Source organism: Argopecten irradians, chromosome 2, assembly GCF_041381155.1.
Source record: "Argopecten irradians isolate NY chromosome 2, Ai_NY, whole genome shotgun sequence".
Classification (NCBI taxonomy): Eukaryota; Metazoa; Mollusca; class Bivalvia; order Pectinida; family Pectinidae; genus Argopecten; species Argopecten irradians.
This window is the reverse complement of record NC_091135.1, coordinates 37,756,654-37,768,816: the sequence shown is the minus strand read 5'-3', so window position 1 is coordinate 37,768,816 and position 12,163 is coordinate 37,756,654. Positions and strand designations below refer to the sequence as shown.

At 34.5% G+C, this 12,163-nt stretch overlaps 1 protein-coding gene across 3 annotated transcripts; it reads left to right on the top strand.

The window, feature by feature from the left end:
* Positions 1-4,053: 4,053 nt before the first annotated feature.
* Positions 4,054-11,785, top strand: LOC138315379 (sushi, von Willebrand factor type A, EGF and pentraxin domain-containing protein 1-like). Of its 3 annotated transcripts, XM_069256360.1 has the most exons (9): positions 4,058-4,336; positions 5,221-5,385; positions 7,144-7,323; positions 7,488-7,664; positions 8,070-8,240; positions 8,672-8,851; positions 9,931-10,101; positions 10,496-10,675; positions 11,476-11,785. In XM_069256360.1, the coding sequence occupies exons 2-9, from the start codon at positions 5,271-5,273 to the stop codon at positions 11,502-11,504; spliced, it is 1,203 nt and encodes a 400-aa protein (XP_069112461.1). In that variant the 5' UTR covers positions 4,058-4,336; positions 5,221-5,270; the 3' UTR covers positions 11,505-11,785. The 3 variants fall into 3 exon arrangements, with proteins under 3 accessions (XP_069112462.1, XP_069112464.1, XP_069112461.1); XM_069256361.1 differs by lacking the exon at positions 7,488-7,664 and having other exon boundaries at positions 4,054-4,336; XM_069256363.1 differs by lacking the exon at positions 8,672-8,851 and having other exon boundaries at positions 4,054-4,336.
* Positions 11,786-12,163: the final 378 nt, after the last annotated feature.

The following is a 12,163-nucleotide window of genomic DNA, read 5'->3' as shown; positions in this document are numbered from 1 at the left end:
GAAGTTTGAAGAAGGTATATTTCAGTATTATTAATTTTAATTAAATCATCTACTTTTAGGTTATTTTTTATTGTGATTCTACATTACATTCAAGAACCTGGCGGATCGACATAGATGTTTTAACTCTACAAGACCATGCAAAACAAGGAATGTTTATGTGCAAGCCCGGGCTTTTTTTTATATAGCAAGCTACGCTCAAGACTAAATGTAAAAATTAAGTGACAAAAGTGTACCATTTCACACAATAATGCTCAATATTTTAATAACCACGAACCTAGTAAAGATGTAAAGCTGTTCTTTGATCTATGTCGAAACGAGATTACTATTGGTCTGATACCTCAGAGGAATACATCCTTAAGTCAAGATGAGAGAAATTGCAAAAGGTTGGCGAAACAATCATTTAACGGTAAGTCCTAATCAATCGTCCGCAAATGTAGCCGGACATGAAGCAAAATGTTTCATTTATCGAATTCAAGTATTAAAGAATTTAGTTTGTGTCCGTTATACGTTTTTCAAGAATCTTGAAATTTCTCTGGGCCGTATACAGAGAAGAAATTTTGCACCCTGGGAGAGATTGGTATAAATTGTTTGGAATCATGCGAGAGTGTGATTTTGCATACTGTCTTGCGCAACGTTGGATGTTGTTGTGATTTCCGTTTCCGGTTTACGAGAAAGTTTTCCATTTCTACATAATATGGATGATTTACATAGATTACAGTTACCGAGACACCTCTATCACAATCGTTCTCACAATGAAATCTCTTTATGTTTGTGCTTGCATAATTGTGAAAATTTGATTGAGGGCTTCATGTTTTTGAATGAAATTTGAAAAAAAAATATTATATCATATACAAATATTGTAAAATTGACATGGGTTTTCAGTTTCTTTATTTTAGATTTGTTATTCATTGTTTTTTTAGAGGCAAAAAAAACAAAAACATGATTATCATATATAGTTGAAATTTACATGAAAAATGCAAGAAAATAAGACATATTAAAAAAATGACATGGGTTTTCCCAACTTCGGGATTTTCCCATAAGTATGAAGGTCCCTTAATACAAGGATTTTTGGTAAAAATCATTTTCAGCTCTTATTTGTTTAAGTCAATGAAATACTGACTGGTCCACGCTTTACCAACTGAGCTAAAGGGAAATTCCCTCTAGTGCAAAGCTAGAAAACGACCGTATCACTATATAAACTATTTACAATTGAAACCCGCTACAGACTAAATATCAAATTTCAAACACTCTAGAAAAAGGTAGAGGAAAAAAAAGAAACAACAGACGATGCTGAGGAAGATCGAACCTATTGTGTTTCATTTCGACGACACACTCCACGTAAGTCTTCAATAGGTCATATGTTGATCAGTTGGACAATAATGGATGTTTAATCTTGAATATACCTGTGTAATTAACATAAAAATTTCTGACGATCTTCGGAAATATCGATAATTTCCAAGATTGCCGGAAATTTCTCCGAGATGTTGCGATTGATAGGACATAGTGCCATGGGTTTTTTTCCACGATGCAATTAGCTATTTTAAATGCATACATTGTATATTCTGAAGTAAAATAAGAAGTTCAAACGTTTCGGTGATAGTATTAGTGTAGAGTGATAAAGTAGCTTTTTACTGAAGACAACTACTTATTCGTCTGCCCTTGTTTTAATAGATATCAATTAGACCATTCGTCATCGTTGTAGCACTTTCAAAATAGAAAATGTTCCTCATCAGCGGCATTTGAAAAGAAAAGTTACATCGTAACTGAAAGAACTTTGATTTTTCCGTCATACGTTTTGAGTGTCTTTAAGTATGTAGTTTTCTTTGTTTATTTATCGGAACAAGCATTGATATTGCAGCGCTACGACGATATTACATACAATCCCGTTAACGAGATAACTGGGTCTGGTGCACGACATTGAAACATATATGCATGTTTGTCATGATGTGGTCATAATTTAAAGAGCATGACCCTGCAAACCCAGACTCTTTTTATTCAACAGACCAGAGAAATCATTCAAACAGGAAGTAAGTAAATGTACAGCATAATGAATTATGAAGGTATAAGTTCGGCATACAAACGAAATGGCCTTTTAGATATCAACATTGATGTTTCAAGTCGTTTGGTATGAATAGAAATCATAGGAAAAAAGATCTGCATGTGTATTGATGTGTGCATGAATTTAGACTCCACTGATCTTGTGACATCTTATTGATTCGTACGAAAATATGAATAGCATCAAAAATAAATCATAAACATTTGGGTTACTGTTCATTCGGCGTTTCAACCAATGGAATGCTCTTTCTACCTGAAAATATCATCTGTATTGACCATACCCCGCTTTAATTATTCAATCTCTAACAAATTGGTTATATGTTATGCAGTGCAAGCTAGTGTGTCATATGTCTACAAAAAATGGAATTGAAAATTTATCTGATGTTGATTTACATAGCATCACAAAGTTCTGCTTTAGAACTAGAAGTACCTCACTTTGTGCGTAACTTTGGTTTGTCCAGTAAGGGGTACCACGCTTTCGTAGGAGGGGGTTTATACGGTTGTGCTCGACACTGCGGCATACAGATCGGGTGTAAATCATTTACTTACATCCCAGAGCAGCTTAGATGTCGGTTCATAGAGGAGGATGCTACTACTGAACCTGGGCAGTATACAGAGAGTACTGGCTATGTCTATGGAAATAGAGCAACAATACTCCAGGTAACATATGCATGTTATTTTATTCTTTTATTCTGAGCCGCAAGAAAAAGGCTTATCATTAGTTCTTTCAAAAAAATATAGATAAACTGTTCGCATAAGAAACACAACAACCATAAAGACAGAATTATTGTGTCTTGATTACTGAATTAAAAACAAATTATACTGACAGTAGTTATTGATTTTGTTTTGTACTTATTAATGGTTGCAAAAGATTCCGAGAACGTAATCAATGTTTTAATAGCTTTAAGGTCATAAAGGTCATGTAACATGATAAGGGACTACGTTTGGGCAGATATTCCGTCATTTTTTTTACAAAGATTTCAGGAATTTGATACACGTAGTTGTCATTTAATCATAAGTACCTCATTGATTCAATTAAAAGCTAGTTTTATCATTTTACCATTCTAGTTGTAATGGTAATCATTCGAAATATGCATAAATTAGCGAATTTGAAAGACTGTATTGTTTTGGCAATTTTTGCTTTTGGATAAGATGGTTACCATGACATCTACAGTTGCAGAGATACACAACTATCATTCCACATCAGGAATGTGATCAATATTTGAAATTCAACAATATAATCAGGAATATTAAGTTTGAAGAATACAGATTTGGGGTCCAAAAAGGGCACAAATCTTGTAGAGTATTTGGAATGGTTGTTCTTAGGTATGTCATTGAATTTCTGAATATTTTTCTGTTGTTAAGACCCCGTGGATTTCAATGGAAATGCCACAATACCGAAAATTTACCACTCGCGCAATTTAACTGCTTTACATTATATATGAAATATCTGTACAGAGAATAAAATTTGAGCATAAATACGTCGGTCGGAACCCGTCCTCATCCTCTTTTCTTTTTATTTTATTCTTATTTATTTTAAAAGCGGGAAATTGTATAAACAAATAAAACATCATGAACGGTAAACATGAAATGGTTTTTAGCATAGAAAAATTGGACGTTAGTTGTATAATACTATTTTCTTTGAAACTTTTTTTACAGAATGTGCCTTTGATGGATTTGTGTAGTAACCACAACTGTCCAGAGTATACTGTGTGTATCGGGCTGTCTTCGGGATCCACAACTTGTATAATATCAGGTAGTTATCATTTGTGTTTATTTTTTTAAGATAAATCGTGTCTTCATGAATACTAGTTTTTTACCACAGTACCTCGTGTTTTACCACTCTCAGTATAAATGTGATCGGTGTTGGATAAATATATTGATATTCCACCTTCCGGTCTTTTGATTGGTCGAAATCCTCAACTTTGACCCGAACTATTTTTTGTTCATTGTCATGTCACAATTTGTTAGCGTCAACAAACTGCTCTTGAAACCGGATGTGTGGCGACGTCGAACTCTTTCCTGTTTTTCCATTCGTAGCCTAAACTATCTAGCCAATATTCATACTTGTCTTTTGTTTAGTGGCGTGTATTGCCGTACGAGGAATCTGGGGGTGATTTCAGTAGAACTAACGCATCAAGGCCGGATTTGAACTTGGATAAAATGGTTTGATGATAATATGATGGGAAGCATATGTCACTAAACGTGTCCGAATATAGTTCGATAACGATAAGTTTATTGTTTAAGTACCAATAAAAATCTTGATTCAAAAAGACGTTCGGTAAGTAGAAATACATGGAATAGTTAATAATTAAAAGGATTGGTTTTTTTTATATTTATACCTACTTTATGCAATTAAGATTTTTGAGTATTGATGAGTGTTAGCTCATGATGATGTTACTACACCTTATTTGCATATGGCGACAAATAACGGTATCGTATTTTGGCCTTTTTTTTAGATGTTTTAATTTTAGTAGAAACAGGTCACACAACTGATGGTTGCTGAATATGGAATTCATGTCCATTTTGTCTTTTGTAACTTTTAAAATTTGGCTCACTCAATAAATTCCATATCCAGCAATCACTCGTTGTGTAACCTCTATATATTTCATAGAGCAAGATCATTGCGAAGCACGAGTGAAAAATATCAAAGTTTCTACCTTACGAGATGATATTTTTATTTATCAAGAAACAATGAATATTTTATTAATTACATTTTAATGTCTCAGCGCTAGGTCTAGACTCGGTCAACTGATACCAGTACATAAATTCAATCATCCGCGATTTCCCTGCTTGCAAATTTCGAGGGGGAAACCCCGTTAGGGTTACTTTTGGCCTCGGATGTATGTTTTCCATAAATACTGCATGATTCAAGGAAGAAACACCCACATTTAAGAACGTGTAATGGAGGTGCATAGATACCAATGTCTTGTAAAACAAATTCAGAAGACTCCTGTTATCCGCTATAAATCACCAAACACTATCTGAACTTCAGGGTTTCAAGTTAGAAATATTTGCCACTCATAATGTTTTTCTTTTTTATTCAAAATACATGAAATGTAAGGCTCTGCATAATATATATATATATATATATATATATATATATATATATATTCTAACCAGAACTGTGCCCATAAGAATACAATGCCATCATGCTAATTCCAGCCTGCGGACCAACTCCTGGCGCTCCTGTAAATGTTGCCATTTCCGCTACAATGGGTCTGGTTGGCTTCCCCCGACAACTCCACTGTGATTCTGGTTACCAGGGATTCAGGACTGTTATGTGTTTATCAAACGGAAACTGGTTGGAAACAGAAAATAATTGTACAGGTATTAAACTTCTTTATGCATCTGATTGCTAATAGTTAATTTTCTCTCACACCTACAGGTGTAATACTGGTTTATCCGATACAATAAACTCATGTTAACATGTCTATCCATGCGATACAACCACAGGACCGCCGAGTTCATACCCTTGATACTATAATATATATATGTATACTATTGGTTAAAAATCGTGCCAGGTCCCTGTTGATACAACTATGAAAACTAAATTACTATTTTTTCGTTGAATATTAATGTTATTTTAAGAAAATATAATAGTTTTACAAAAAAGAATATAAACAACGGGATTTGCGCATCACGCATTTTATATGTATTGATTTGCAGTTGCGCTTTTCTTCTAACTTATTTCTTAAAATGGTTGGAAACAGAAAATAATTTGTAAGGTAATTGTAATAAACTTCTTTATGCATCTGATTGCTAAAGTTAATTTTCTCTCACACCTACAGGTGTAATACTGGTTTATCCGATACAATAAACTCATGTTAACATGTCTATCCATGCGATACAACCACAGGACCGCCGAGTTCATACCCTTGATACTATAATATATATATGTATACTATTGGTTAAAAATCGTGCCAGGTCCCTGTTGATACAACTATGAAAACTAAATTACTATTTTTTCGTTGAATATTAATGTTATTTTAAGAAAATATAATAGTTTTACAAAAAAGAATATAAACAACGGGATTTGCGCATCACGCATTTTATATGTATTGATTTGCAGTTGCGCTTTTCTTCTAACTTATTTCTTAAAATGGCGGGACGTCATAACAGAAAAATACACTTTCATAGGGATATTCTGCCCGACGGTCACAAAATAAATAGACGCTTGCCGAGGATTTAAAATGTTTACATTATTTTGTGATTCCGAGAGAAGTCTTATAGGTCATTTAAATGCAGTCTAGAGAGTAATTAACTGGTATACCTAACAGTTTGATAAGATTCAAATTTCCTTATGGTTAGTTGTTTTCTAAATTCTATTTAATAACTTTCACATCGCCTTCTTCCTATTGTTCGTTTCATGAAAATAACAAATGGATTCTACTATCATTAGATATTAAATATCAGTTCTAGGAGAAAATAAGTGTAAACAAATCAAGTTACAACTAGATTTGATCAAGATCAAAACATGACGTGTCCTCAAAATGACTCACTTTTGGGTGCTTCCCTATGTTTTGCTGCAAACTGTTTCACAACGTACACCTGTAAACACGTATTTCGCAATAAGGATAAGACTGTACATGGTGTCTTGTGTCTTGAAAATATTTTGTACTTTACTCTTTACATTTATGTCATTATGTTAATTAACGGCGCCATAAGCTCCTACGACCTCTGGAGGCGTGTCCGGTTAACAAGCAATATTGCTTATCGCCGTTGTAGTATTCATATGTCCTCAATGATATCGAATTACGTAAACAAGTTCGCCTGTACATCACTGTGACCTTGAAGGAGGATCAATGTCAATGCAAAAACATAACATCTGTTAACAATACTTTGTCCATACTTTGTGAAACTCTGAAAACGCTTAAAAATTTATGGAAATTTAAATAATAGGAATATAAATAGATCAGTAACATTCGGAATTTCTATCCGAAAAGGAAATCCCGGACATTTAAAATGAACAATTATTATTATGTTTATTTCTGTTTCCGTTATGACTCACTTACGATTCCGAGAAAGACAAAACGTGCGTTCAACGCATGAATTAAATTTCATAACCATTTTCATTTCTTTATTAAGCTTCAGGTTGTGGAATGCCACCAAGTATTCCCAATGCAGTCATTTCCTACGGCAATACAACAACAGGATCTACCGGGGCATATGAGTGCATTCCAACATCTACACCTTCCGGATCCGGTAACATTACATGTCAACAGAATGGAACATGGTCTGCTTCATCACTGGTTTGTGATGTTCAAGGTAATAATAAGACTTCTTCTTCTACTTTCTCTTTTCTTTTCCTTCTTCTTCGTCAGCTACAATTCAAATACTTTCTTGACATATTTAAGTAAGATATTATTCATTAACGGAATATTGTCTTTTGTAGTTTTATTCGTGGTGTATAACTTATAATTTATATACAGCGTTAGATTGTGGAACTCCACCAAGTGTCACCAATGCAGCCATTTCCTACGGAAACACAAGTATAGGCGCTACTAGGACATACGAGTGTAATCCTCAAACTATTGCTTTCGGTTCTGGTGATATTTTGTGCCAACAGGATGGAACCTGGTCCAATACATCATTGGTCTGCGTTTTCGGTATTAGTTCTCTTTTATCTGTTGTCAATAAACAATGTATGCATTTGAGTTTTGTTTTAGTATGTGTTATTATTCCCGGCAGTAGTTAAGTAAATTCCAAAGATTTGACAATTTACTTTTTTGTATGATGACGACTGAATTTGGTATGGATCATTCACATTTTCGATATATAGGAAATCAAAGTACTGATTATATTCTGTTTGCGATCAATGTATACTCTATATAATGATATTTTATATGGATAGTTATATTACTTCCATATGATATGGTTTCGTTAATGTTTGTTAATGTTATAGTACTTCGAAAAATAAAGTTTTTAGTTATATCTAAATTGATATACGTCCTTCATTATACATTTAAACTTACAACACACAACATGCAGTTTTCCTGCATTTAATGTTTCAGATTGTGGAACACCTTTAACTCTTTCCAATGCGATAATCTCTGCCGGAAATACAACTCAGGGGTCTACAAGAACATATGAATGCATTCATCAATCTACAGCCTCGGGCTCTGGTGATATAACATGCCAGTCAGATGGAACTTGGACGGTGGCCTCTTTGATGTGCAATTCGGGTAATCTTTATATCTGTATGTCTATGTTACGAACAAGGGATTGCGATAGCCTTCCATTTTGGTTACAGACAGGCGGTTTGTTAACTGATCGGTCCCTCGACATATTTAGGCTTTTCTGCATGAAAGAATGGACCAGGCCATTATGCAATTTCAGGGGTATATGAGTTAAGAGTGGGTATTTGTCTTGGTATCTCAGCGGCTGATATCATTAGACCATTGTTGTCTACAGTCTACCGTCTTTTCTTGTGCAATTTGGTCATATTTCCAATGGTCTTCTGTGTTGATTATGAACAAACGGCTGGTAGTAAAGTATGCTGTCCTTTTGTGTTGTGCAGTCATCTGCCTCAGTCAAGGGCCGATAGCAAAACCTCGTATTCATTGTAAATTGAAACCAATTTTGATTAGGCCTTATATTTAAATACAACTTTCAGACTGTGTCGTCGTTACTAACATGCTGAATGCATTCACCTCGGCAACTGTAGCACCTGCGGGCACTACCATCTCTTACACATGTCATGCAGGCTTTGTACAGACAGCCGGAACCGGAAATAGATTCTGTAATGAACAGGGTTCATGGGAAGCATTGGATATAACATGTAATCCAACTAATGGTAAGTACGCGTTGTGGGAAACATGTAATGCTTACCTACTTTCTAGCATTGCTAGATTTATGCTTTCACTTCAACGTAAAGTGTGGTACCTATGTTTGGTTTGGATAACACTCATATGAAAATATCGCTCGTGCACGTGTTCGACGACTATGTTGCCCAACGAATGATAAATGTATCATGTTTAATAAACAAACTAGCTAGTTGTGGACACGACTTGCCATTGTTACAATTCAGATGGCATTTTCTTGTTCATATTTGCACATGCGAATGGGTTTATGTGGTATTCTTAAACAGTTGATATTGCCACAACAGTTGATACCTAACATAAAATAATGCCTTACCTTACATATGTATACTTTTATAAGATAGAATCTTTCGCATCTAAGAAATCGTCCTGAAAGTCAACTTGATCATTTGAAAAAAGTGATATTCCTAGAGTATTTAATGTGATGACGAATTTATAAAAATATATTGTCTCAGTACTTCGGATGTTTACATCAGAAACCAATTCTTCTTCGGTCAAAAGTCATGAAGAAATAATGATAATTATACAAAAAACTACATCATTGCTTCGCTTACAGCAGAAACATATATACATAGAGATTGGCAACTCATTTTTACGATCGGCAGATGTACCTTTGTATGGGTTTAGGGGTTTTTAAGATAAACTTTTAAATAGTTAAATACAGCAGAATAACTTTGAAATGTTATAAAAGTTCAGTATTTTTCAGATGGTTTGAGTACGATTTTGGATAGAAAAAATAATATTTTAACTTATATATTAATAAAACAAAATGCATTTCCGGTTTTGAATGTCTGATTTTCGAAAAACCAGGTAAAATTGCCGATTTCCATGCTTTCAAAAATCATATTAAATAACATCAATTGGAAAAACTGGTCACATCAAACCATGATATAATGTTTAAACTTTGTGTTGATGCAAAAATATCATGTTTAAAAGAATACACTAAAAAGTAGTTAGCCAAAACAAAATGCCTATAAACCGGAGGTCCCTCTGCCTGTCAACAAAGACTAAGAAGGAGTTTCCAATCTCTATGTATATATGTTTCTGCTTACAGATTGTGGAAATCCACCAATGGTATCGAACGCAACCGTTTCAAACGGGAGTACGACTATTGGATCTACAAGGACATATGAATGTGTTCCAGCATCTACTGCTTCCGGTTTCGGCGAAATTACATGTCAACCAAATAAAACATGGTCTGTGCCGTCTTTGGTTTGCATTCCAGGTAAATACCCACAGGATATAACGGCTTTAATTGTAATATGTAATTAAGTGAAGAAGACTACTAGACAATTCACCGTTATGTTGGAACCTATTATGTAGATGTCAATAATTCTTTATTTGTTAAGTTCCTAAAATGTTTCCATGGTAACCAGGTCATTATACACAGGTTTTGTAACAGATTGATAAATATCTAATCAATCATTTGAACGATTTTGTTCGAACTTGGTCAATTGATGTCACATGAAGATACCTATTTTTTCACTGTCACGTGTTTCAATAACGGTCTCCATAAACCATTACAGAGAATTATATTTTCAGATAATTTTGTCACTCTTGAAGTTGATGATTAATGTCGGTATTTGACCTTTCTATGACGTAATATCCTTCATTTTCAGACTGCGTCATCGATCCTGTCCTTGGGAATGCCTACACGACGGCAACTCAAGCCCCGGCAAATAGCATCGTCCTCTATATTTGTATGCCAGATTATGTTCAGACGGCTGGAACTGGTTACAGAGTGTGTGGCACCATGGGTGAATGGACCATATTTGATATCACATGCACGCATTATACTCGTACGTACTTTTTAAGTGTTTAACTTGGGTTTAAAAGATTATCTCTTGCGTCACTGTATTATAATTGATTTTATTTTGGAGCGCTTTAAAATATGTTATACAGTCAAACCTGTCTATTTGAGCATTTACTTACAGTGCAGAAAAACATGTTATACAGTCACACCTGTCTACCTCCGAAAATACAAAAGGAAAAAAAGAATAGCTTTGATTGCCAAGTGGTCTTTATACACATGTCAAACTGTGTTTAAATTGACAAATTTGGATCCTACTACTTTTTCGAAGCGATCTAATTACGCGATTTAAAGTTGTACGCTTCGACTATACCTATACAAGTCAATTAATGCTCGCGATTTCTGATTGTTTGCGTATTTACACGTTTGTTTAATGAGACGCGGAAAAAAGGGGTTTTTTTTAGTATGAGAAGTTTTTTTTATTTTCGCGAGCCTTGGCGAGGAAAAATTCAATCTTCCCATACTTTTTATCACATAACTACAAATACCTATATAAAATAGAATTTCAATTCAAATGTACGCCGAAAATCCATCAGAGGCCGTCATTTTGTTTAGCTGTCCTCGTAATACTGACGTCACGTCATTTTACCTGACGTCATTTTATGGTTTCTGTCTGACGTCACAATGAAAATCCCTCCAGGTATATTACAATAGCGACATACGCACGGGCGTAATCACTGGATATCAGGCGGATTATGTGATAAAATATGTTATCGTGTGACAACAGGTAATATTTTGTTTTTATAAGTTGTACACGAATTAATAACGTTCTCTCTCTTTTCTATGCAGAGAGCGGGGCATCTGACCAGGACGGTTAATTGATTATAAAACGACACAGGATCAGAGATTGACTTCAATTAATATTTTATGTTATCAGTCACCAAACAAAAATTTTTATGTACATTTTTTAATTGAACATTGCAAAGTTTCAGAGTGGGTGAAATGAAACAACATCGTAATTGTGTTATTTATCAGTGTTTTTAAAGTCCAGGAGGTGATAAGGTATCTTTTTTCATCTTTTTATCTATCCAAATTAATTTAAGTCTTATATTGTTATTATTGTTATCCCATTTCCCTGAATAAATGGATTTTGAGGTCATCTGACCCGAAGGATTGATATCATGCATCGTTCGTCGTCATGCGTCGTGCGCCGTCATTGAAACGACTTCTTTTCATTAACCGAAAGGCCTAGGGTACTGATATTTGGCCTGTAGCATATTAGAATGAAGGACTACCACGTTTGTTCAAAAGAATGACCTTGAACGAATGAAGTTCACAGGGGTCAAAAAGGTGAAAATCTTTAAACGAGATCTTCTCAAGAACCAAAAGGCCAAGGGTACTCATATTGGGCCTGCGGCATGCTGGGATGAAGGGCTACCATATTTGTTCAAATGAATGACCTTGACTTCATTCAAGGTCACAGGGGTCAAATAGGCTTAACTCTTAAAGCAAATTCTTGTGAATAACTAAGAGATCT

Coding starts and splice junctions, on each gene's coding strand:
- LOC138315379 (XM_069256360.1), top strand. CDS start 5,271: ATGGGTCTGGTTGGCTTCCCCCGACAACTCCACTGTGATTCTGGTTAC. Junction 5,386..7,143: donor AACAGAAAATAATTGTACAG/GTATTAAACTTC, acceptor TTCTTTATTAAG/CTTCAGGTTGTGGAATGCCA. Junction 7,324..7,487: donor ACTGGTTTGTGATGTTCAAG/GTAATAATAAGA, acceptor ATTTATATACAG/CGTTAGATTGTGGAACTCCA.